We start from the raw sequence: 26,414 nt of genomic DNA on the forward strand, positions 1-26,414 counted from the left end.
CCTTGACGCTGTCTCATAGCTAATGCTTTGTGAATTTTTCAGAAAGGCCCATTGAGTCTGAGATTGCTGCCAGAATTCCAGTGTTTTCTGCTTTAGTAGCATTTTCTGGTTATTACATACTTTCTACAGGCTGTTTAAATTCAAATTGTGGTCATTACATTTTTGTTCTGTTACTTTTATAGAGATGTAAAGAGCTGTATAACTTAAACAGCTATTGGTTTTGAGTTTTTTAAACAAATAAGCCCAAATACTGTTCCACTAGTCATTAGCTTAACATTTAAAATTCTCTTTCCATGTTTGCACAGCGGCTCATTGTTTGCTCATCCACTCACATTTGACCCTGTCGCCCAGCCTCATATTGTTTCCAGGCACTTGAAACAGAAGCCTTGGCCAAATGGCAGGGTGACCTGGAGAGCCCAGCTTCCCAGACCCACTGTGAGCTTTAGTCACTTCATCTGCAGAATAGAAATGGCAGTACTGTCATGCTTGGGGCACTGGGTTCAAGTCCCAGCCATGGAAAAAGAAAACAAAAACAGGAAGTCTGAGCATCCCTACAGCAGAGAGCTTGAGAACACAGGAGAGGGCCTGTGCTATTGACCCTTCTACACTGTGACTAAAAGCTCTTATGTGGGGAAAATGTAGGGATGAAGATCTAAGAAAATCCAGCAGCTCCTCTGACTCACATGGCCACACCTAGGTGGGTTACATAGCCAGTACTCGGCAGAGAGCAGCATTCCATCCCCCTACCCTGGATCCAGGGAAGTATGGCCCCTCCTCAGCCTGCTCACCAGGCAGCAGGCACCCAGACTAGGGCACAGCCTTGACTCCAGATTTGCTGTGCTGTAACCCTTGGTAAATGTCACTGTATGAAACTAGGCAGGAACAAGGCATACTGGGCCTTGTCTTCCCCCGTGTGAGGAAGACACAAATAGAGAACAAGATGACAGTAGGGTGATATAAGGGTTATTGGTGAATGCTGTGGTGATTCCTGAGGTGAAAGTAAAGCCTAAATCTGAAATACCACAAGTAGGAGTCAAGTGATTGGTTAGTACATTCCCCAGGACAGGAATGAGCAGCTTGTTGTAGCTCAGTGAACAAAGGGCAAAATGGCTATAAATCATGTCAGATTTTTGTCAGTCAAAAGGAGTTTGTCCTTTATTTTAAGTACTGTGACTCTCATGAGAGAGTCTTAAGCAGGGAGTGATCAGGAGGGCTTTTGCTACTGTGTGGAAGACTGACTACAGGCAGAAATAGAGAAAAGAAGATAAAACTGCAGCAGTGACCCAGGCAAGTGACAAGAGTGGCCCAGACCAGTTTGTGAAGAAGAGCTAACAGGACTTGCTCATGGGTTGAAATAAGTGATGGGGAGATGGGAAGAAATAAGGTTCTACCTAGATCTTTGACTGAATCATTGGATAGAAGTGCTGCTTAGACCAGGAAAGGGAAGAAGGGAGGTGAGGAGTGAGCAGCAGAGTTTTGACCATGTCTATTTTGAGAAATTGAATTGGTGGTCTATGTGGTATGTCGAGAAAGCAGCTAAATACTTGTGTTCTGGAGTCAGGGTGAAGATTGACATCTGGTAGTCATGAGTCACAGGTTGTGGTAAAGCTACCAAGCAGAAAGAGATACCCAGGAAGATGCAGAGATAAAGGCAAAGAGGAACCGAAGTGAAAGCCAGGGACACGTTCTCAGGAGAAGCTGAGAAGGAAACTGAAGCTCAGGGCAGAAGGATCAAGAGGCAGCTGTTGAGAGACAGTGTTGTAGAGGCGGTGCAGGGTATTGGCAGGGTAAGGCAAGGCAATGCATAGGAGGGACAGAGATGACATTGGTCTATCTAGTTCGAGTTTTACAAATTCTCAGTTACAGAGCTTCAGTATTATCCTAGACCCTGCTGATGGAGCTTAAAATAGAGAGATAATTTGTATCAATTTTCTAGGAAGGGCAAATTGATACCAAAAATTCAGTATAAATGAGACCCAAAATAATTTTCAAGGATTTTTTTGTGACTGAAAAGATGAAAAGTTGGGAATTGTTTGTGTTGTTGATGTTTTAAGATAGGGTCTCACATACTTAGACTGGCCTTGACCTCACTGTCTAACCAAGGCTGTCATTGAACTCCTCATCCTCTTAACCTCTACCTCCCAAGTACCTAACTTAATGAAAAGGATTTAATGTAAGCAAAAGTGAAAATCAACTTTTTTGTACTAGAAGTAGTGTGTTTTCTCTGTCCATCTAAGAAATGTGTAGTGACACCTCCTGCATGCAAACCATCATAATAGGCGCAGGGCTGCAAGAACCTGATGACCAGCACGGAGGAAAAACAGATTCAAAACTTAACAGGCATCATGGGTGGCACACAGGGTGCCTTCCATGTGGTAGACATTTTCTGTTTGCTTTAATGTACAGTTCATTTCCTCATCACAACTCTAAAGTCAACTCTAAGGTTGTTGCTTTCACATACCAGGAAGCGAAGGAAGAGAGCCATTCAGTGGTGGCCGTAGGGGATCATAAGATAAGCCTAGTTAGAGTTCAGATGCCTGGTTGCTTCTGTTTGTGTGGATAATGGAGAACTAGCCACTGTTGAGCTTTGGGGTTGTAAAATGAAAGCTTGAAAGTGTCTCCTCAGGCCACTTTAAAATGGCTGCCAGGTATGGTGGTACATGCCTTAAATCACAGCACTCAGGAAGCAGAGACAGGAAAAAAAAAGAGGAAAGGCTGCTTTCTGCACTGTTCTTCAGCATCATTACGGTCAGGCTTCATGGCTAATGGCTAAGATGTTCATCTTAGCAATACCCACGTGTCTCTGCCCATTCAGGAACCTCAGCTCTGCAGGGGAGGAAGCTCGAAAGCAAATGCGATCCTGTGAGGGACTGGTAGACTCGCTGTTGTATGTGATCCACACATGCGTGAACACTTCTGATTACGACAGCAAGGTCAGTTCCTGGCTAGCCACCTGCGGACACAGTGGCAGGTGACACAGCTGCTTGTTGTAACTGCTTATATGCCACCCATTCTCTGAACTTCTGGAACCTGAGGCTGCTCACCAGATCAAAAGATGAGTCTCTCTAAAATTTCAAGTTGACGGACAGGGACATGGCAACTTAAGTAAACAGCCCTAGAACCATGAAAACATAGTGACTCCATATGCTGAAGGACCTCAGACAGGTTCAGTTTCTAGGGATGACTTTTATAAAATGGATATAATCTGCACTAATGACTTTTAATAAAAACTCCAGCAAAACCATGTGCTCCTGTATCTGTGACCTGGGCACCTGATCTTGTTTCCTGAGAACCTCAATTTGGTACTTCACCCAAAAAGATGATGAATGAATGAGGGTATGCTTGAGAATTAACATATCAAAGTACTAGAGGACAGCATGCACACTGTAAAGATTGGAAAGGACTCGTGACCTTGGGTGAATGAGATATTCTAGAACTAGGGCTGAAAGGGTAGGAAGATCTTTTAAGATAAGGATGAAGCCAAGTACTTGGACTTCCCCAGTTGAAGCTGGAGAAACCATTTTGAATAAAATCATGTTTCTAGACACAGTTCCAGAAGACAGATGGTTCTAAGAGATACCAGGGGGATGAGTATCTTCCAAGTTCAGTCCCACTCTTAAAAACTAAATTTGAGTCAGAGTTTTGTTCAGATAATCGTAGTGTTGGCATAGTAACTCCACACCTGGCTTTCTCTGTGGTTCCTGAAGGCTCATTCTCTAGGCGACAGCCCTGAGCTGTCTCTCCCGTGCTACAGCTCCTACTTCTAGACACAGATCTTCTGCATTTTAGTGTCTACTGAGAGAAAAATCCCCATCAAGGTACCATAATCCCCACACAATGTCTCTGTCCTTGTTACTCCATAGTCCCGAGCCCCACCCCAGCACTCACTTTTAATATATCCCTCCATATCCTGCTGCTGCTGGCCTGTCTTCCCAGAGTCAGTTCCTTATTGAGGCCAAGGCCTTCTGTTTCCTCCACCATCCTGAGCACACTGCATCTGCTTTTTATTTGCTAGCTATAGCAACCAAGCACAATCTGCTCCAGGGATAGGAGGACAGGAGGACAGAGCTAGAAGTGTCAGGAGTTCCAAGATGTGCCTGCTTCATGATGCCAGGGTGGCTGGACTATGAGAGGCCATGGGTAGATCTTGGGTCACCAAAATGAGCCTGAGGAAGAAAAATGACTCCTAGGCACAGGAAATGGTGCAGAAGTGGTTCAAGGTGGCAGCCAAGTTCTTACTTGACCTTCACTAAACCAGAAGACCTACAGATGAAATTGAAAGAGGCAAGCAAGCTGGGAAGGGGCATTTGTCAGGTGGGCCAGTGCTGAAGACTCTGAACTGAAGTGATAAACAAAAGATCATGTAAGGAAGGCAAAATGTCAACAAGAAGAAGTCAGTGCATTCCTCAGAGGGTGGGAGATGGAAAATTGAGAAGATAGCAGCAGAGATGAGATTGGGTGACAAGAATGGTCTCCAGGCAGTGAGGTGCTGGCACTGCTGTCCTATCCAAGGGTCTGCATTGCATGGGGGGGGGGGGGGCCCCCAGCATCATGGGTAAGTGTGACACTGTAACAGGCCTGATGCATGTTAGTCAACATAAAGCTAGGACCTCGGTTGTACAACTATACCCTGTCATTTGGATGTACCACAAAAACTATGGAACCACAGTTCTTTCTTTAGATTGTCTCAAGTTCCCATAAAGAAATACTTCCTTCATGTTCTCTATCTATTTCCTATTGGTGTGTATGGTGCCAGAGCATTTTGTAATTATACACTGTTTTGGGTTGCAGACAGTGGAGAACTGCGTGTGCACCCTGAGGAACCTATCATATCGGCTGGAGCTAGAGGTCCCTCAGGCCCGGCTGCTCGGACTGAATGAACTGGATGACTTGCTAGGAAAAGAGTCTCCCAGCAAAGACTCAGAACCAAGCTGTTGGGGGAAAAAGAAGAAAAAGAAAAAGAGAACTCCACAAGAGGATCAAGTTAGCATTTTATTTCATATGAAGCTATACTTTATCTAGAAGTGAGAAATAGTGTATTTGTCAGAAAAGATGGTTACATAACTAAAGCTGAGTCCAGGAAGATGAATATTCTCAAGGTTCATTTCTATTTAGTGTATACCCTTTGCCTTTCAGTGGGATGGAGTCGGGCCTATCCCAGGACTGTCCAAGTCCCCCAAAGGGGTTGAGATGCTCTGGCACCCATCAGTGGTAAAACCATATCTGACTCTTCTAGCAGAAAGTTCCAACCCAGCCACCTTGGAAGGCTCTGCTGGATCTCTCCAGAACCTCTCTGCTGGCAACTGGAAGGTGGGATGTCTTCCCCTTGTCTTTCACAGTGGTGAAAGAGACATAGTATTTATAGTCTGTCTATGAAAGGGAGTGAGAGAAGAAAGGCAGGATGTCACTGGGGATCCAAAAATGACTATGGCAGAGTCCCTCCCCTGAGAATCTGAAGGCTGGTGAGCCAACAGGATCGTGTCCACAGAATCTGCATAGTGGGATCCTGAAAGAGAATATCCAGGGTGGCCTGGTGGGGAGCAGGGAGTAGGAGAAGGGAGCTTGGAATTGGAAGCTTCCTACAAGAAAGTATATCTAGATGGAATCCTAAAGGTGAGCCAAACTAAGCCAGCAGGGTTGAGGCTGGGGTGGAGAAGACATGATACAGAGACAAGAGAGACAACAGGAGACAGGTTCCCAGTGAGGGAAGAACAGTGTGGATCCAGACTGCAGCTGGCCACTGAGGCAGGGAGGACAGAACATGGACAGCTGCATTGAAGCTGCCCATCACGTTCAGGCCTGGATGCTGAGCTTCAGGAATGGGACCTGCCCTTCAGACAAGGGAGCACTGAAGGGTTAAGATGAGTGACAAAGACAAGCTGGTATGGACACTGTTGGGTCACTTCTATGACTTCAGGGGGTGGGAAGGATCAAGGAACACTAGAGGCTAGCAGTCCCTGTGGCAGCCCATGCTGCATCATAGTGAGAGAAAATAGAGTCCTAATTGCAGTTGAGGTCGGGAGATGGGAGTGCTCTGCTCCTCTCAGACTCTAGCAGAGCATAGACTATGTCCATGTGTCCTTATACTTTGTGAAAATTGAAAGAAGTTTCCTGTTACCACTGAAAGCAAGTTTCAAAACTTTAAAACTTTAAATGTCATCTAGCAGCTTTCCCAGGAAGTCCTTGTCTGAAACATTTTCTGTCTCTAGAAACTCTTTAAAAAATATACTTGTCAGAAAGTGATTATAATATTTGTTTGGGAGTACTTGCCCCACCCAAAATGAAGAATCTTTTGGACACTATTTTCTGTGACTGTGAGCACTGTTGACAGACGTAGATAAGGTTTACTTCATCCGGGTGACTGGGATATATATATACACACAAACTACACAAAACTTGTGGTCTAGGGTTATATAAGCCAGTGTAGTTTTTTTGTTGTTGTTTCTAATTAAAGTGCTAATAGTTTAGTACAAAGGACTGGCTCTGAATCCTCACCCCTGCAGGTAGGAGCTGAGATCTAGGATTGCTAACATCAGTTTCTTCATCTGTAAAGTGAAATGAATACTACACCTACCTTATAAAGTCGCTGGGAGGATTAAGTGAAACAATAAATAAGGAAGACTAAGGACAGTTATTGGCACATAAGTATTTGTAAATCTTTGTTCTGTAAACCAGTGTTCACAGCCAACTTTTGTGACCAAAGTGTAATTTAATGATTAAAATTGTGATAGTTAAAACATGTGATTATGGTTTTTAGAATTTCACTTCTGAGATCATTTAGTGAAGAAAGTCACATAACAAGCTTACTTAAAATATAAGTTTTATTATATTTAACTGGTTTCCAAGTTGCAGAAAGAAGCCGATCAAACTGCCTGAGTGCTTTCTTGGTAGCAAGTCTTGTACTCGATTTCTCCCCTGTAGGTTTCATTTGATGTGGAAAACAGAAGTATCATTCTATACGAAGAATGTTAATCAGATCTTTGAAAGGCATCTTTTCCTCTTAACATGTATTATTAACACAACCTATTCTGTTGGAATCGGAGAGACTGGGCAGTCTATCACATATTTTAATGTTAACAGTAATACAAGGGCTAGTGGATTTTTGTCCTCATGTCTTCTTGACCACAACAGGAAAAATATTAGCTATTCCTTGAGCAATGGCTTTGAATTATCCAGATTTTATAGGGTGATTTGTGTTGATAAAAATGCCAGTTAAGAGGCTGGAGAGGTGGCTCAGCGGTTAAGAACACTGGTTGTTCTTGCAGACCCGGGTTTGAATCCCAGCACCCACATAGCAGATAACATCTGTCCGTAACTCCAGTCCCAGGGGATCTGACAGCCTCTTCTGACCTCCGTGGGCATTGCACAACACAGGTGCACTTACTTACATGCAGGCAATACACGCATACACATAAAATAAAAATAAATAAATAAATTTAAAATGCCAATTAAAGCTCAAACTTTAAAACAAGATTAAAGATCTATTTTCTAATGTTGCTTTGTGTTGTTTCTTCACTAATAACTTAGCAGCATCATTTCCAGTCCACATGATACACAAGAAATAATCTAGCTAATCTTGAATGAGAAGAATGCATTTTGCACACATGCTTTTGACAGTGCATATGAATTATGATACTTGATGTTTATGAAGAATTCCCTTTCTTTTGAAGGAAGGGATTTTTCCAAGCAACCTTTTGACAGCTTACCAAACAATATTGTTGCAGGAAGTACAGAAAAATAAATAACTCAATGGAGACAGACTCCTCTTTAGTGTGTGCTGAGGGGCTACTGTCTCTACCATCCTGTTTCTAGCCTGTGGACCTGGCATGGAGCCAACTGCAAAGAAAACAGGATCCTTTTTTAATCATGTTTATATATCTGAGATAGAAAGTAATCACTGCCTTCTCTGCTCTGCACAGAAATATCTAACAGATGGCAGTTTGAGATCTTCAGGCTTTGGGATTCCTTTTTGAATCAGCCATCCTGGCCTATCTGTCTCCGAAACCATGGCATCACTGATTTAATCTCCACTGCAGAGAAAACATCTAATTTATTAGTTCACCTTCTGGAAGCATCCTTTTTAGGTACAGTAGTAGCTCAGGAGAGTGGAAGTCTGTTATATTACTAATGCCTTCTTTTGCTCAATAGTTTGCAGCATACATCCGGGCAGCTGTTCGAAAAGAAAAAGGGCTCCCCATCCTTGTTGAGCTGCTGAGGATGGATAATGACAGAGTTGTCTCTTCTGTGGCCACTGCCTTGAGGAACATGGCGCTAGATGTCCGCAACAAGGAGCTCATAGGTATGTTCTAGTGGCAGAGTGAACTACTAAGGAGAGAGCTACGATGGTTACAAAACTCATGATTTATTAATACATGCCACTTAAAATTATTTACAACTGAGCCCCAGCCCCGTTTCTTGGCACATTTGGATGCCCTACCTCGTGACCATTCTTTTTCGGCAGGAGACAGGCTCATTAATTAAACACTGAGCTGAGAAGATAAATTCCAGAAGTCAGAAATTTCAGTTGTACATTACAACACTGCTTGATAGATTTGCTATCTTTTTATCCCAAATGAAGTTATACCCAGATCAACAAGAAGAAATTTTTTGTTTCCCTTCCTAATATTTGTACTAATAGCTGCTAATTCACCAGTGCTATCATCTTCTAAATAACAGCAAAACCATAGGAATGTTCTGTAGCTTTTCCCCGAGAAGTGTCTGTGCTTACCCCAGAGCAGAACCCCTGTCATTTCCAATCCAAAGCAGTGTCTAGATGAGTGTGAGGTAAGGACTAAACCATTAGGATGCAAGAGCTTGGGAGGCTTCACTCCTGAGTCACAGAGGGTGAATATGAAGCCAAGAATGAGGCTCCAACACTTCATACCCAGGCAGCTTGCTGATCTCTGAGCACTGCTCTGTTCTGACCAGTTTGAACAGTAATTGAAAGATCAGGGGACCTCCATAGGCCTGAGCTTCAATCCTAGACTGGCTTGGTAGTGTCCGTGGACCTAGCTCCTGTTGTGGATTGGACCTGCTACCTTTTTCTCAACCAATGTCTGAAAGGAGGCTGGCAGAGTCAGCCATTCTGACTTCAGAGTCACTGTTAGAGAAAGTGAGAGGTGGAGAGTGCCTAAAACCTGGACAGGCACCATGCCAGCCCCACATCTGGTAACACGAGGAGGGAGGGGAAATGAGATAAGACATGGATTCATGTAAATCCAGAGAATATTATTAGAGAATATGCATGCTATGAGAAGGAAGGAGGGAGGGAGAGAGAAAAAAAACAAATAATACTATTGAGCTTAAAGATTAGCTGTGAGCCTCGCATGATGGAGCAAGCCAATTATCCCAGCTACTCAGGAGGCTGAAACAGGAGGATTACAAGTTCAAAGCCATCCTGGGCTGCAGAGTATGTTCAAAGCAGTCTATACAATTTGTGAGACCCATCTCAAACTTAAAAGGAAAAAGGAGATTGTGGCACAATTTCATGATAGACCACTTGCATAGCATACACGAGGCCCTAGTTCACATTCCAGGACCGAAAGAAAAAGGAGTAACTGAAAATTCAATGGAATACAGTAACTTGCAGCAAAAACCCTTTACACCTTGCCTGACAGAATTGCTGTTTTTAATTATGATTTAAATTATCGTTGCTTTAATATACCATTCCTTTGAGGCAAATCATCCCCTACAGAGAGGGAGGTTTCTCCAGCTCTCTTGTGCCCTGCCTCTGCCTGCTCCCAGCAGGTGTGCTGTAACTCAGTTTCGCTCTTCACAGTAGTCCTAAGAAGCTGTTTACATTCCATCTCTGTTCTTCGTATTTATTATGAGAAACTTGTATAGCTGGGTGTTTCTAGTGCTAAAAAGTAATTACTATCACATCTTATGGCCTATTGACCTTTCGCACCTGAGAGAAGGCTGGGCACACAGGAGACACCAAGCCAGTGCCCCTGAGTGCTGGGAAGTTCACCCTCTGGAAGAAGCAGCTCAAGCTCCTGACTTTGTCTCAGGGCATCTATTTCTGTGCATATCCCTCAGCCTCCAGCCTTCCTCTGCATTTCACCCATCCAGTAATGAGTGTTTTGATGTTCCTGTTGTTTTGCCTTGTTCTGCCCTGTTCTTATCCAGCTGGAGTACTCTGGAATTGTTCCTTGCACCATCCTTCCATTCTTATAATATCTGAGCCTATTTGTGTTCAGGACACACACACACACACACACACACACACACACACACACACACACACAATTGCAGTCACTTTAGTTGGTCCCACCCCTCTAGAGTTGCTGGTTCTGTGGGGCCTGCTGGGCTCACTCACAAGTGGAGAAATCCTATCCTCAGGAGTACAGTTAGCAGTTAGGCTTTAGCAAAATGACCAATTGTATATCATGTACCTTTTGGTCACCTGTGAGCATTAAAACTTACCAGTGCTAACTTATACCATGCTCAGATTCCACATTTATCTTCTTGCTTCCAGTGTTTGCTGTTTTCCCACTCTTCATAGCGACATTTGCTGTGGGACCCCTGCCTGTCATATGCAGGAAATTATGCAGCTTGTAGTTAGGACCTGTCTGCCGCTCCTTACCACCGTCTATAAATAAGCCTTTGATGAAAGCCCCATTTAGCATGGGGCGGTGGCTAAGAAAATATTTACTTGCGCTTTAGTTAATTTCTTTTGTTTGTAGTGCATTTATCCCAGTTTGTCAGTTGGTAATTGAAATTGAAAAAGCTAGAGATAATCTCTATTTGAAGAGGAACAAGAGAAGTTGAGTATTTATAAAGAATTGCTTCCATGGCTATAAAACGCCCTCAGCCTTGTCTCATCATGTACTTCATTATTATTCCTTGCATTACCTCTGGGAGATAATAAAACTTTAGTAACAGAATTCTCCTTGTATCTTTTTAAGAAGCATGTTACTGCTGGTGCTAGATCAGCCAACATAAACTCTCAGGTTTGTAAAAGCAGGTGACTGTGCCCAGCTGATTCACCGACTAGGCTTGGAAAGATTTAGTAGAAAGTGGTTTCGGGGAAGGGTTAGAGGGGGCTGGAGAGATGGCTCAGCAGTTAAGAACACTAGCTACTCTTGCTGAGGGTCTGGGTTCAGTTCCTAGCACCCACATGCAGCTAACAATCGTCCTTAACTCCAATTCCAAGGGATCCAACATCCTCTTCTGGCCTTTTTGGACATTGCATGCACATGGTGCACTTACATGCATGCAGGCAAAACAGTCATACACATAAAATTAATTAAATCTTTTAAAAGTGTTTTTGGCAAACATGTGGTCCAGATTCAAAGATAAGTTTTCAAAAGCTTTAAGCAGAAAGTGAAATATTTTGGATCCACTGGAGTTAAATCAAGAGTAAAATTTCTAAAATTCCTTCATTATACATCATTACTCTAAATAACTGAACTATAGCAACTTGATTCAACTGCACACTTTTTTAATATTTAATTTAATTTTTTTTTATGTGTATATGTGTATTGCCTGCATATATTTAAGTACACCCATATCGTGCAGTGCACACAGAGGTTAGAAGAGGCAGGTCCCCTGGAACTGGAGTTAGCCACCATGTGGGTGTTGGGAACCAAACCCAAGTCCTCTGCAAGAGTAGCCAGTGCTCTTAACCTCTGAGCCATCTCTCCAGCCTATGTGCAGACTTCTTTGATGGACTGAAAATTTATATTTCTTTCAGCAAGTGACAGTAATATTTTTAATATTTCATTTATTTTCATTTTATGCATATGTGTATTTTGCCTGCCTAGTATGTACATGTACCACATACATGTAATGCCCCCAGAGACTAGAAGAAGGCAGCAGATTCCTTGGCACTGGAGTTACAGGTGGTTGTTAGCCACCATGTGGGTGAAGTGAAATGAACCCAGGTCCTCTGCAAAAGCAGCCAGTGCTCTTAACTGCTGACCATTTCTCCAGCCCCAACAGTCATGTTTTTTTAAACCAGTCATTTCTTCAAGTGACATGGCAATAAATGCTAACTTTTCTTTCAAAGACATATTATACATTTCTTCTTTGCTATGGGTTTTGATTTTGTTTTAAGCTGTTAATGTTTCTTTTGAGGTTTTATTTTTTAAAAAACCTGTAAACTATTAGAATTTTCAACTATAACAAAAATTTGTTCTTTGTGCAAAATTGAATCTAACCTTGTGCATTCCAAAGGTAAATATGCCATGCGAGACCTGGTCAATCGGCTTCCTGGGGGCAGCAGCCCCAGCATACTGTCTGACGAGACTGTGGCAGCCATCTGCTGTGCCCTGCACGAGGTCACCAGCAAAAACATGGAGAATGCCAAAGCCCTGGCTGACTCAGGAGGTATAGAGAAGCTGGTGAACATAACCAAAGGCAGAGGAGACAGGCAAGTCTGCAGTATGGCAGGGCCCCCAGGCCCTAGGATTGTCCTGGGATAAGGGCCTTTGTGGGCAAATCTGTGCCCGGTGGAAAGGATTTATTTTTGCATTTCTCATGTTGATGAGTTCATTAAGTCTCCATCGGCTAAAACTTACAATGTTGGGAAAGGTACTTTTTTGTTGTGTGGCCTTCTCCCTGGTATTTCCTTTTTCGTAGTGTGCCTCACTCCTCCACTCTCTCTGACTTAGTCTGCTCAGGTGATGGTAGCAAAATGCCATGGGCTTGGGAGTTTATGAATGACAGAAATTTATTTCCCACAATTCTGCTAGCTATGAAATCTAGGATCAAGGCACCAGTGGTGTCTGGTATGGACCCCTTTAGGGTTCATGAAAAGTGACTTATAGCTGTGTCCTCACAGTGAAAGGACAAAAGTCTCTTCCAGGAGTCTCTTCCCAAAGGCTGCACCTCCTAGCACCGTCACATTGACTTAGAACTCAAGCGTAGGAACTTTGGGGGGAATCAAACATCCAAACCCTAGTGATCTCTAAAGCCACATTTGCTCATGTCAACTCCTAAAAGAAACAGAAACACCAGGGTGGGGATGATCAGGGGAAACGTTTCCTTTGTACCTTGGGCTCTGCACCAAGCCTAAGGCCTATTCTGCAAGAACATCTTAAACCCTCAGTTCTGAGATTGATTCTAGTGCCAGGGGCCCAGGAAGCATGAAAAACGCCACACTGCAGAGCATGCCACGCTTCAGGTTGTGCTCGGGGCTTGCTCACAGGCTCCCTTTGAGTCTGCTTCACAGTAACAGGACGCAGCACAAGCAGGCAGCAACCAGTCGGTGGCAGAGCAGAGGGTTGTCACGGAGCCCTAGCAGGGGCTATGAATATGTCTTAGTACCAGATCAATGAATGGCAAGCAGGAATGCCTAATACCTTCTCAAAACAGGTCAGCTGCCGTCCACCACAGTAAAACACGCCCTCCCCACTCTTGCCCCTTTTAAGGCTTTATTCTCTTCCGGACACGGACTCCCCTGGTGTTATTTGTGTCTTGCTCTAGCATCTAACTCCCCCAGTGGCTGGGACTTTGTCCATTTATTTGCTGCTGTATCTTTATCAAGAACAAAGCTTGACCCTGATAGGTTCGTGGCAAAGGTTTACTGATTAGCCAAATGGCAGTGCTGACACTCGCATTGTAACTCATCTTGTCTATCAGTTCCTACTCTTGCAGGAATGAGTAAAATACAGAGGAAATGCAGCAAACCGTAAACTTACCCCAAGAAGCCGCATCTGACAACATAAGCAATACTACCTTTCGGCCCTTTTTTTCTTATATTTTTTTCATTTCATTAGTAACAAATACATGCAACCTGTTTGTTTGTTTGTTCGTTTGTTTGTTTGTTTTAAAGCAGGACCCCACCTGTAGCCCAGGCTGGCCTTTAACTCACTATGTAGTTTAGACTGGTCTCAAACTTATGACAATCTTCCTTCTGGGTGCTAGGATTACAGGACTGAGTCACCATATCCTACCTTTCCTTTTTATTTTAAAGAAAATGAAACTTTACAGGCTGGGTTAAGGTCCCATTCCACTTATCCCTCTCCCAGACCCTCCCACTCTCTTGAGGTTACCATAATCGCCTTGAAAGTTCACTAGATAGCCTGTACTAGATAAGAGGCTGTAGAAATGCTGAGTCAGTGGCAAAACTATGAATGTCTATTCTTACATATACATATATATACACATATATATGTGTGTATATATATATATATACATGAATGTCTAGTCTCTTATTCAAAACAAAAGATTCAGAAAGCTGGGCATACAACAGTGTGTAGATCACATAACAACACCCAGGACTGAGGCAGATGAGGTACCCAGTGAGTAACAGCACACAGATAGTACTGATGGGAGGTGAATAATAAAATCAAGGAAGTTCACAGGGCGTGACAGGAAGAAGTGACCAAGGAAGGCCTCGTGGAGATAGTAGGGGAAGGGAGGAACAGTGCAGTTCTCTGGGGCAGTAGCATTTGGGAGGAGAGTTCAGCAAGTGAGAGGGTCATGCCAGGGGAAAGGAACTGGAAGATAGGAGAAAGAGGGAACGGTAGAAAGAAATAGGAACAAAGAGCATAGAACCTTGAAGGTCAGTGTAAAGACTTTATCTCTCCCAAAGCCATTGGAGAGTGATGAGTGTTTAGTCTACTTCCCTTATAAAGAGAGCAATGAGTGCTTGGTCCACTTCCCTTATAAAGAGAGCAATGAGTGCTTGGTCCACTTCCCTTATAAAGAGAGCAATGAGTGCTTGGTCCACTTCCCTTATAAAGAGAGCAATGAGTGCTTGGTCCACTTCCCTTGTAAAGAGATCAATGACCCGCCTCCTCCCCCCACTGAAGACTAAAGGGGCAGCAATTCTGACAGGGTTAAAAGGCAACTCAACAGAATTTACTGATGGATTAGTGAGCAGCAGGAAAGGAGAGTATCGTGAATGACTCCAAGAGCCTTATCAAAAGAGGCCTCATGAAGGCAGGGAAGACTGCAGGAGGAGGACTGTGAGTTTGCTCTGGACTTGCTTCATTGGAGATAGCTGTTAGACATTCATCCAAGTGGAGTGCGTGGTCAGCAGTAGAGGGTGCAGGCTGAGTGAGTGCAGGGTTGAGGCTCAGGTTGGAAATGTAAACTCAGTAGTCAGCAGCTCTAAATGGCTTATTTATAGAAGTGAAAACTGTGATCACCAAGCAAGTGAAGGTTGACAGAGGTCAAGGAAATGAGGACCCAGTAGATGAACCCAGAAAAGACTAGCCAGAGCATGAGTAGCCAGGAGCAGGTAGCTTCCCAGGAGGCAAGTGAAGGAGGTGATGAAAGGCAAGCAAGAGGCAGTTGCCTAGTCTGGTAGGATAAAATTGAGGCCTGACCATTGGTTGCACCAATAACATGGACACCATAGCATTAAGAGAAGATGGTGTGAAAGAAATTAGAGATGTGAATAATAGCTTTCAGGCAGCTGCCCTGTGCTGTAGAGGAGAGTAGAGGGGGCACCCTTCCACATCTCAGGAGTCAGGTCTCTGCTCTTAAAATCTGTGTCTGAAAATATCTAGGCTGTCTGTTATATTTGGCTATGAATCGAGAATGGCCCCACCTTGTTGAGAACTATTGCTGTCATTTTTGTAGGCAAAGGTGGGCTCTGCCTTTCACAACCCTGTCCTGGTGGCCTGCCACATAAAGACAGGGACACAAACCTCAGAGTGCCTAGACCCAGCTAAGAATAGGGTGGCTGTGGACTGAAAGGTCCTGTCAGAGGCCATCTTTGAACTATCTTATTCTATGGCCTGTTTTAGAAATACAGTGGTTAGAAAGGCTTTAATCTGGTTGAATTTGACTAATTCCATTCTTTCCTTTATTGAGCTTTTTTAATTTCATACAACATTTCTCACTCAAATCCAGGCCCCTGCCCCACATCCATGCCTCCTCCATCCCCCCACCGAACGCTATGCACTCTGCCATACATGCTGGGTCCTAGTCTTTCAGGTGCTTGTACCCAAATGTCCTTAAGTGTTAATATGTCCACTGGAGTCTAGTCAGCCCATCCGGTGAGCACTGAGAGAGAGGAATGTGTCTGGCAGAAAGGCAGGATAGAGATGGATGCAGACAAGCCCCCTCAGCAGGAACACAGCCTGGGAAGCCCCTCACTTTGCTTATATTCAACCCTCACCAAAGCACTTAGGAGCACTTAGCAGCTGTGCTGTGGCATTAGGGGCAAAGAAAGAGGCTTACACTCTTCCCCCTCCACTTCACTAGTTTAATAAGGAAGATTAAGAGAAGAAATCAGATCTGCAGTAGATGAACATCAATGCTAAATGTTAGGTGTTAAAATGAATTCTGAAGCCAGAGATACTGGGTTCCCTTAGGGCAAGCACTGGCTCATGAGTACATCCCCATTGTGGTCACCCGAAGACCTTTGCCCCAGCGGGAAGCTGTGCACCTCTTCTCACTACCCATGAAGCACTGGTACAGACCAGTGGTTCTCGGGGTGAATCTCTCCAGGGTGAATCCTAGAACCTTTGGGCAGCGATGCTTAGTGACAAGATGATGAACATATACAGGTGATGCCCTAATAATGAATGTTTTCATTAATTTAGGATGTAGTGATGGTCACATTGCCCAGAAAGCTCCATAGAGGCCAGGGGGGTCAATTGCCCTTGGTAGTCATAGGGAGGAAGGTTGGGCTGACCGTCAAAGAAGGCCTTCCCCTAGGTTTATCCCACCTCAACCTTTCACCACAGCTAACATCCCCAAAACCTCCTTTGACTCTTGTCCCTACAGGCCAATTCTGAACTTGCCTGACTCCCAGGTAACCCTAGTTACCTAGTAGAGACTCCCAGCAGCAGCCTCCATCCTTGGGATCCTGAGGGCATTGGTCTCTTAGCCACTGGTTTGCAGCCTGAGTCTCTGGAAGTGAGCGACTGTGCTGCCCACCTTCATTAACACTGCACTCTCTCCCTAGGTCCTCTCTGAAAGTGGTAAAGGCGGCAGCCCAGGTCTTGAATACATTATGGCAGTATCGGGACCTGCGGAGCATTTACAAAAAGGTAACTTCCAAGAATAGCTCTGTCATGATTAGCATTCCTTACAGCACACACTCCTAATCACTCATTGTAATGAAATGTCATTATTCATTTTGAGAGGTTTCTTTTTCTATTTTAACTCCACAGGATGGGTGGAATCAGAACCATTTTATTACACCTGTGTCAACATTAGAGCGAGACCGATTCAAATCGCATCCTTCCTTGTCCACCACCAACCAACAGATGTCACCCATCATTCAGTCAGGTCAGTAGACATTTGGGTGACAGACTGTTTCCTCACCAGAGAAGACTGAGCATGAGCCGATTAAGCCTGTCACTTCCTACACTGCCCATCAACCTGAGAGCCTTCTCTGAGAGTTCCACACTGTTATAAACAATAAGCCCACTTTCTTCCATTTGAAAAGATAATACAGCTTATATCAACTACAGTGCATGAAAGAACCCCAGGTGCTGTTTCATTGGATTTGGGACGCAGCCCTGGTGTCTGCATTTAGCTGGACCAGAAACCTGGTGCAGGAGAGCTGGGGGAGGGGGAGCCAATTTAAGGCACACTGGCTGATGTCTAGGAATTACTGTGGTATGCTGTCTGCCTGTTGGACATAAGTTTAGAGTCTTCTCCAAAGTGATTTTCTTTTCTTCTTTTTAGTTTTCTTGGTGAAAGCTCTTAGGAATAGGCTACTTGAACTTGGATCTTTAGAGCTAGATCCTTTCTAGTGTCACCTCCCCATCCCTGGCTACTCTGCAGACCTTCTGTACCACTGGGGGACCTCACAGGTTAGCTTTGTGGAAAGTCCCTTTCATCATTTAGTTGAAACTTTTGATAACTGTGCCATTCACTTATTTGTAATGTTCAACTTAATGGAAAAAAGGTTTGGAGGTTCAAACTGAATCTTTGACATGTAAAGAAACATTATGAGGGGACTAGAGAGATGGCTCAGCGGTTAAGAGCACTGGCTATTCTTGCAGAGGACCCGGGATCAAATCCCAGCACCACATGGCAGCTAACAGCCGTCTATAACTCCAGTTCCAGGGGATCCAATGCTCTCTTCTGTCCTCCTAGGTCACTGAATGACACAGATGCACTTACACACATGCAGGCAATACATTCATACACATAAAATAAAAGTAAATTTTAAAAAGAAACATTATGACTACCAAGCCAAGTCAATCCTATAAATTTAATTCTTCACTAAATGAAACAGAAAAAGTGATATATTTCTTTTTTTTAATCTGGCTTTAAATCACACATTCTGCTATGTATGTATTATCTGTTGTAGTCAGCTGTGCTGCTGACAGGACAGTCTTACTGCTCATGAGATGTATGTGGCCAAAAAGACTAATACACATGCCCAGTGGTGCTTGCTACATAATTAGATCTGTCTCCATTGTGCTGAGAGTTTGGGGTTTTTTAACATTATATATGCTTACGATATATGGTGAATATTTATGTCTTGGTTTTAAATAATGAGTTGTTTTCTTCAAAAAGAACTCCACATGTTTTGAACATCCTTGCCAAGACCCCAGGCAGTTCTTTTATAAAAATGCTCAGCATTCCCCATGGATTTAGGAATAAGGATGCTAGGAGAGGCAAGAGAGTTGGCTGCCAAACAGGGGACTTAAATGCAAGCACAGAATCATTTCAGACAGATTGGCACATAGCTACTAAGTAATCAATATGTTTCCAGAACCTCTTAAATATATAAGCAGAAATGTTCACTGACCTCGACTCTAGTTTCTAGGTAGTCCTTTGGGTGCTGTTCAGAGGTAAGGTGTGTGCCCCTCCTGTCGCTCCAGCTATCCTAGGGCTCATTCTCCATCCTTTAGCACCAGTACAGATCTGCTGCCTTGCTAGTGTCATGTGGGAGGGGAAGCCAGTCTCTTCCTCCTGCCCTCCTCTGGAAAGACAGCATGATGAGTAGCAGGTAGACATGACTGCCCATGCTCACCCGGGCCAGCACAGGCAGCCTGTGTCAGTAAAATGTCAACACAGGAGTATGGCCCTGCCAGTGCCCTCTGAAGGCATGGCCGCATGCCAAACCACCGAGGCCAAGGTTGGGGAACCACTGTTTTCAAGTGAATCAGGTAAATACGTGGCCACTTACTGGAAATTATCTTTCTTGCAAGCCAGACTGTTAATGAGAAAAAGGAAAAATTTATGTGACCTGTTTCACCCTTCCTTTTTGGCAAAAATGTCCAAAAGGAGACCTATGACAAAATGGCATGATTAGTTGTGTGGCCCAGTCTGAGATCAGAAATCTTCTGGCCTTCATACCCTGAGCTGCTTGAAGAGCCAGACCACTAAATTCACATGATTTTCCGAACAATAGATTGCCTAAAATAAAACTGTAAATTTTGTGAGCTGGGCATTCTTAAAGACATATTTAGAGATACAGATTTTTTTTTTTTAGATAATTAGAAATCAGCCGGGCATGGTGGCACACACCTTTAATCCCAGCACTTGGGAGGCAGAGGCAGGCGGATCTCTGTGAGTTCAAGGCCAGCCTGGTCTACATAGTGAGTTCCAGGCCAGTTGGGGCTATAGGGAGACCCTGTCTCAAAAAGACAAAATATAATAATAATAATAATAATAATAATAATAATAATTCTAATAATAAATCAAAACATACCATAAAACCTGTTCGTGAGTAGCCATACATGAAGAATGACAGGTATTTCACAAGCAACTAAACTGCAGTCATAAAATAGCAAAAGTAGCTTGCACGGCTGTTAAGTTAACGCCACTCAGTTTCCAAGGGCTGGTCAAGTCCCTGAGCCGCACTATGCCCACTGCAATGGGCTCCTGCAGCTGGAGAGTAGGCCCAGGGCTATGGGCCTGCAGGGTGTGTTCCTGGTCTTGGGTCTGACCACTCTTCACCCCAGCAACTGTAACCACTGATTTTAGCACCAAGTGTGTGGCATTTCTTATGACTAGCTTTTGTTTTCTGGAGAGCTTTCCAGATTTGCTGACAGTCTTATTTCTCTCTCTTTCCCTTTCCTCCTTTGCCTCTCCCTTCAGTTGGCAGCACCTCTTCCTCACCAGCACTGTTAGGAATCAGAGACCCTCGCTCTGAATATGATAGGACCCAGCCACCTATGCAGTATTACAATAGCCAAGGGGACGCCACACATAAAGGCCTGTACCCTGGTAAGACGCCAGTTGGGTGTGTAACGCAATACCTGGAAGAACCACATTCCTGGGCACTCAGCCAGTGTCTTGGAAACTAGCCTGTGCTTGTACTGAGATGGTCCCCCAGCAGTTTCTGTCCCTTCTTCTCACCTTCTGGGATTATTGGGCGGTTTTTGTTTTGTTTTGTTTTGTTTTGTTTTGTTTTGTTTTTGCTTGTTTTAAATAAATCAAACTAATAGAGTTGTTTGATGGCCACAAATAAAAAAGAGAGTTGGATCTGATTATTTCTGACTGCCCCAAAGGACATCCCACTTGCTCCCGTCTCCCCTCCTGTACACACATACACACACACGCACACGCACACACATACGTCTTTATGCAGCAGTGTTCTGGGCCCCACATGGCTTTGCGGAAATGATATCCTCCAGATTGACTCACCTCTAAGTTTGAACCAGAGAACAACATTCAAGTTCATTTACATTTTTGTGGAAAAAGAATCTGAATGAATCGTACAATATATTATATGATTGTCCTCGGAGTGATTTTTTTTTTAAGAATAAAAAAATTTTACATGGCATTTAAGACTGTTATCCCGTTCAGAAAGATGTGCATAAAAATATTTAAAGGTTGCTAGTCCAAAAGGTAATTGGCCCATTCTCAAAGATTTGGCAAATTATAATTACTTCAGAGGCTCCAAACAAATCACTGTTAGCTACCACAAAAGAGAAAGTATTCTTTGCTCAAAGAAAGAGAAAAAAACACCTGTTTATTAAAAAGAAATAAATAAAAGCCGGTAGCAACTTAACTACTAGGGAAGAGTCTCGGTTTTTCTGTTGTCTTCGAAATTGTAAATTCACAGGACTATTTACTAATTGACTGTTGTTACCATGGCAATTAATAGCTCAGAAACTTGCAGTTGCTTCATTTCAAATACCAAGCTCTGTGTGGAAGGAAGCACACATACAGACTGAGGTGCGGGGCTGCTTGAGTGTGCAGCAGCCTCATGAGCGTGCCCCCCTTCTGTATCTCATTTGCTTACTTCAGTAAACTAATATGCTTGGAGTATGCTTTAGTTTCCTTATTAAAACAAATAAAAAACCTTTGCTAGCTCTAACAGTCACAGAAGGACACATAATGATGTCATCAGGAGTCTACTCTGGTCTCCTGAAAACACTTACCTAATTACCAAGTTCTGTTCCATTTACAAGATACTCTAACTGCAGCAGATACAAGACTGAGTCTCTGTGTGGCCCCACTGCTTAGAACATGCTTGTGTCTGCCCTTCCTGAGTCCAGGATCTGAATCACAGCTGCTCTGAAGGCACAAGGCTCCTTCTAATATTAAATTTCCCTTCTCTTTGATCCACACTGTGGCTCAGAGCCCTAGAAGAGTGCTGTTCCTCAGCTCAGCACAGGGAACCATGCTACTGTTCAAAGCCAGCCACAGAAATCCCCTAAGACTGAGCAGAGCTTCAAGCAGACCCTTTCTGGATGGGCTATGCATTCCCACGCTTTTTGCCAAAACACACACATGACTGGTTTTTGCTGCTAGCCCTGCCAGCCCAGGGATGCAGCAGCAGTCCAGAACCAGAGAGCCCAGCTGCTGCTTCTCTGCCTGTGCTGGCACTGGGGAAGGCAGGCCCCACTGGGACAATACTAGCCCTTCTGTTCCAGGCCCCACACAGCCTGGTGACCAGAGTAATAAGCATTAGTTTTAATTTAATAAACTATTTTCTTACAGGCTCCAGCAAACCTTCACCAATTTACATCAGTTCCTATTCCTCACCAGCAAGAGAACAAAATAGACGGCTACAGGTGAATTTGCAATGTCATTTGTACAGAAGGCTGATTAGCAGTCACACAGTAAGGGGACTTGGTGGTTGATGTCCCAGAGCTGGGTCACAACTTAGGGCCCACGAACTTTCCCTCAGGATCTTCACTCCTCAGACACGTACCATGGCTTAGACAAAGAGCTTCCGTGGCAGCCTCCTGCTCTGGAACACAGTGCTTCTGAGACTGCTTTCCTCAGTGAGGATGCTGAGAAGTCTCTAGTGCATGTTCTGTACCCAGCCACCTCTTTCCCACTCTATTTTTGCCTTTTTCTTCTTTTCTGTAAGCTATAAAGTCCCTTCTATCCTCTGGGTAAGAAAAGGTTGGTGATGCCTTTCACGCTCTCATCTCCTTTTTATACTTCATGCTCCATCTTCATGATGCCTTCTCATCCAACCTCCAGGATTTAAAAACCCCGAGTCTGCTACCCACCTAGGCTCTGCTTCCAGGATGACCTTCCTGAGCCTACGGTCCACCATGCCATCCTGTCTCTCCTTTTGCCTTTGAACAAAACAGTTGGGATTTCCCAAGCCAGGATTGTAGTCTGTCCTTCAGATGAGGATATGCCAAGACCTCTCCACACCGTCATCTTTATTGCACAGATGGAAGAAAAAGAACTTCCCACATTATAGTTTATGTTCTAATTTTTTTTTTTTTAGCTTGTTTTGTTTTGTGACTGGGTCTTACTGTTGCCCCCACTGGTCAAACTTGTGAGCTCAAGTGACCTTCCCCTCTCAGCCTCAGGAATAGCCAGGAGTACAGGCAGAACAGACATGTACCACCACACCCAGCTTATGCTATTTTTTTTTTTCCTAGTCAAGAGAAATAGCTTTAGAATCAGCTCTGCCTTTAAAAGAGCAAGTAGAACTACTGATTTCTAGCTCTGAAATCCCAGTGTTAAAATGAGTTTAAGTCTAGAACATGGTACTGCTATGTACATGGTAAATTTTTTACATTGTACTGAGTGGGGGATTTGGGCAAGATAAAGAAAAACTGTAATAATTTGAAGATATCATTGCACAGTCAAAGCTAAAATAGCACAGAAGGAAATGGGGAACAGATACCATGTGTGGATGCCCACATATGACCGCCATTATTTCTTCAGAGGGACTTACTAACCCTGGACTGCAGAAGTCCTTTCCTCTAGAATTGTATTTGCTCACATCTCTGCTAATTTTGTTATTTTCATGCCTTGAGATTTCCTTTCCTTTAATAGTACAACTTGCAGCAAAGTTTACAACCTGTGATTATTGTTCATCAAACCACATATGTCTTTTAAAATTGAGTGATGGACTAACATCTTCATCCTTAGGGTTAATGTTTACTCCTATAATTGTACGTCATCTGAATATATGAAACAAAAAATTCATAATATAAATATTCATAAATTCATGATATGTTTGAGTTTCCCTGTGCCCAAGTAAAAATCAGCCACCTTCTCTGTTGGCTCATCTGTAAGAGACCCCTCCACATCAGTGTCAGCTAGCAAGGAGATCCTAGACTCTCCTGAGGTCCCACCCAGGACAGGACCTGAGTAAACAAGGCCACCCTGCCTGTAAACAATTAAGGTCTCCCAGCCCAAGAGTAACCACATAGTGTGCACCTGAAACAACAGCTAACTTTGAGCCCACATTTTACAATGTGAAGCAGGAAGCCCACATCAGTGTTCTTTAAACGTGTGTTTTTGAAGTGCTCTCATTCATTTGCCTTTCCATTTTGCCAACAGCATCAACAGCTGTATTACAGTCAAGATGACTCCACTAGAAAGAACTTTGATGCATACAGGTTGTATTTGCAGTCTCCTCATAGCTATGAAGATCCTTATTTTGACGACAGAGTTCACTTTCCAGCTTCCACTGATTACTCAACACAGTATGGACTGAAATCGACCACAAATTACGTAGACTTTTATTCCACTAAACGACCTTCTTACAGATCAGAACAGTACCCAGGGTCCCCTGACTCGTGGGTGTAGCGTCAAGATGCCTACAGAGGAACTCTCTCTTTTTTTTTTTCTTTGTTTGGATTGAGGTGAAAAGTCCGTCTTGCTGATCTGATGATGAAATGTGAAAGTGAAATGGAAGGAATGGGTGAAGAGCATTTTTTTTTCTTTTTTGAGGAATTTTCAGGGAAGTAAGAAAACCCCTGGGAGAGGACTTTCTAAGCTCTATGTAGGTGTTAGATCTAATTACTTGTAGATTCCAGTCTGGTGAAGGTATGGGTGATGTGACGAGAGGTTTGAGAAGTGGGTGAAATGAGATGGGGTATGTGTAGGTCAAATCAAATTACAGATGATTTTTTTAATGTGAATAAAGTTATGTTCAGATAGTTTGTACAGAAAAAAATAAAATGAATGCCCCTCATGTTTTATTGCTATTACTAAATGTCAAGATTGTATGCTATTATGTCTTGTAAATTTCTTCTGTTGGTGTAAATATGGAAATGCCACATTGGTTAAGTGCCATCATTTGTAATGCAGTGTGTCATTTGAAAAGAGATTTGAAGAAACTGACAGCTTAAACAAAACAAATGGGGAAACCCAAGGAACTGTTAAAAAACTCTGACATCCTCTGTCTTCACAATGAGTAGTGTACTCTGGAAGCCCAAAGTCCAGTCTGGTACAGCAGCGCCATGCCCATTCCCTGCCTCTTTCATAGGACACTTCACTGCCATTTTCTATGCACATGAAAGAAAAATAAATGTGGAAATTTCATCCTTGGAAATTTGTTCTGTTTCTTTTTTTTTTTTTTTTTCCTGAGTGTAACATGGAAAAACAAATTTAAGTACTTTGTAATATGGGCTACACTGAAAAATGAAACTAATCTTTCCTCCTCTTTTAGTATATTTATTTCTTGGGATCTTTTTTAATCTAATGCACTCTACAGTTTTAGCATGCTTTGTTTTGTTTAATTCTGCCTTCTGGATGTATTTAATACCACTCTTTACCTAAGGGGAAATTACATCTGGCATCCTGGTCATAACTAAATTGGCAAGGGCTTCTGGCATCATTTTTAGGAACTCAGTAATTATGTAAGAGCAGTGGTTGGACATTTGCTTGGTTGGCACCAATGCTATAAGCCAAAACCAATTCTAAATAATTATTTTGCTGATTAATTCCATGAGAAATAGTAATTCCCAGATTAGAGATAGCCTTGGGGGAGCTCCTCAGACATGGCGGGCATGTTGCTCTGGTGCTATGCAACACTGCTTAGAAGTTCTTCTCCATTGGTATGGGCAGTGAGGGATACCAACCCCAGGAGGTCCAAAGTTTGAAGCCTTCCCAGGTCTTGCTGTTTCCATCCCTGGGCCCCAGAACTTGGATTTTGTTTGGAAAGAAAGGAAATAAGTCGTCTGTCTCGTCAAACCCAAAGCTGTTCATTTTGCTCAGTGTATTCTGAGCATAACAGAAGTCATAGACTTTAAAACATTTGAGAACGCATACAAAGAGACCCAAAAAGCACCATTTTTCTGAGTAGACAGCAGCCCAAGAGAAGGATGCAGAGAGAAAGGGGTTCAAGTGCTAAAGCCTGCAAGTGACTGGCCTTTCTGAGCTTCGGGCTTTTCCAAGGACACATGAGCCAGTGTCATGATCATTTGCTCTGCTACCTGTGCCCTGGCCATTTATGCCCTGGCTAGACAGAGGAAACAGCCCTCCTGATGGCAGAGGTCACTGGATTTTCCTGAAGAACTGACAGCCAGGGCTTTGGGACATTCATACCCATTTGATCATTGAATCCAGTTCACTGAACCTGGTACCTGATGTCTGGAATTCAGTGAAGGGCCTTCCGTGGGGGAGTCAGAAAAACTGGAGCCTTCAGAGCTGATTGATAGTAACTTTCTTTTAGTGACTCCATCGTGACAAGCCTTATTTCAACCAATGCAGATTGAGAGTTGCAAAGAACTCACTTGGGCCTCCAATCAGACCCCCTGATGGAACCAGAAAGGGCCCAGTGGTTGAAGGCTGGGTGCATGATCTGAGGCCCTTAAAGTCTCCTAAGGTAACTAGAGAGGGGCAGAAACCTGCATCATTGATCATAGAGATGAACCCACTCCCTCCACGCTAGAATAAACAAGCTCTGCTAAAACCATTAGATTCTTTGTTGTTGTTGTGATGTCACTCAAGTAGAGGGAAGTCATTCATCAAGAAGAGATCTATAGTTCTACAGAGCCATGGTCACCCAGTTTCCACTTCCTCTTGAAGGTAAGAACCAAGATCAGAAAACTAGACCAGGCCTTACTCACCCTGACTGCACCTTAGAAGCATCTGAACAACTTCCACAAAGAGGAAGTTTGTTGGCTCCAGCCCACCAGCACCAACAGAACACATGGTGGAAACAAGCCTCAGTCCTCCTCAAGAGCTCTCTAGGTGAATGCACAGTGTAGGCAGGCAAAGGCTCCTCAGCAGCCCACCATGCTTCCTCACTACCATCCTGCCCTATAGTTAAATGGCTCAGCCATCTATTTCATAATATTGAGTTTGCCTAAGAGAGAGGAATAGGTTGGAGTCTA

General features: G+C 43.5%; 1 protein-coding gene across 8 annotated transcripts in view; it reads left to right on the forward strand.

Annotated features, from left to right (window-relative positions):
- The window catches only part of Pkp4 (plakophilin 4), a gene marked incomplete at its 5' end in the record, with an annotated part of 104,214 nt that extends 79,586 nt beyond the window's left edge, over nt 1–24,628 (forward strand). For 2 of the 8 annotated variants that reach the window (XM_008831019.1, XM_017797608.1), the window contains 10 exon segments: nt 2,816–2,933; nt 4,792–4,983; nt 5,137–5,310; nt 8,149–8,299; nt 12,178–12,373; nt 16,868–16,952; nt 17,076–17,193; nt 19,966–20,094; nt 21,817–21,890; nt 23,632–24,628. In XM_008831019.1, the coding sequence (XP_008829241.1) occupies nt 2,816–2,933; nt 4,792–4,983; nt 5,137–5,310; nt 8,149–8,299; nt 12,178–12,373; nt 16,868–16,952; nt 17,076–17,193; nt 19,966–20,094; nt 21,817–21,890; nt 23,632–23,880 (1,486 nt within the window). 8 annotated transcript variants of the gene reach the window in all.
- Between the last annotated feature and the right edge of the window lie 1,786 nt (nt 24,629–26,414).

Source organism: Nannospalax galili, unplaced genomic scaffold, assembly GCF_000622305.1.
Source record: "Nannospalax galili isolate Female #2095 unplaced genomic scaffold, S.galili_v1.0 scaffold2415, whole genome shotgun sequence".
NCBI classification, from domain to species: Eukaryota; Metazoa; Chordata; class Mammalia; order Rodentia; family Spalacidae; genus Nannospalax; species Nannospalax galili.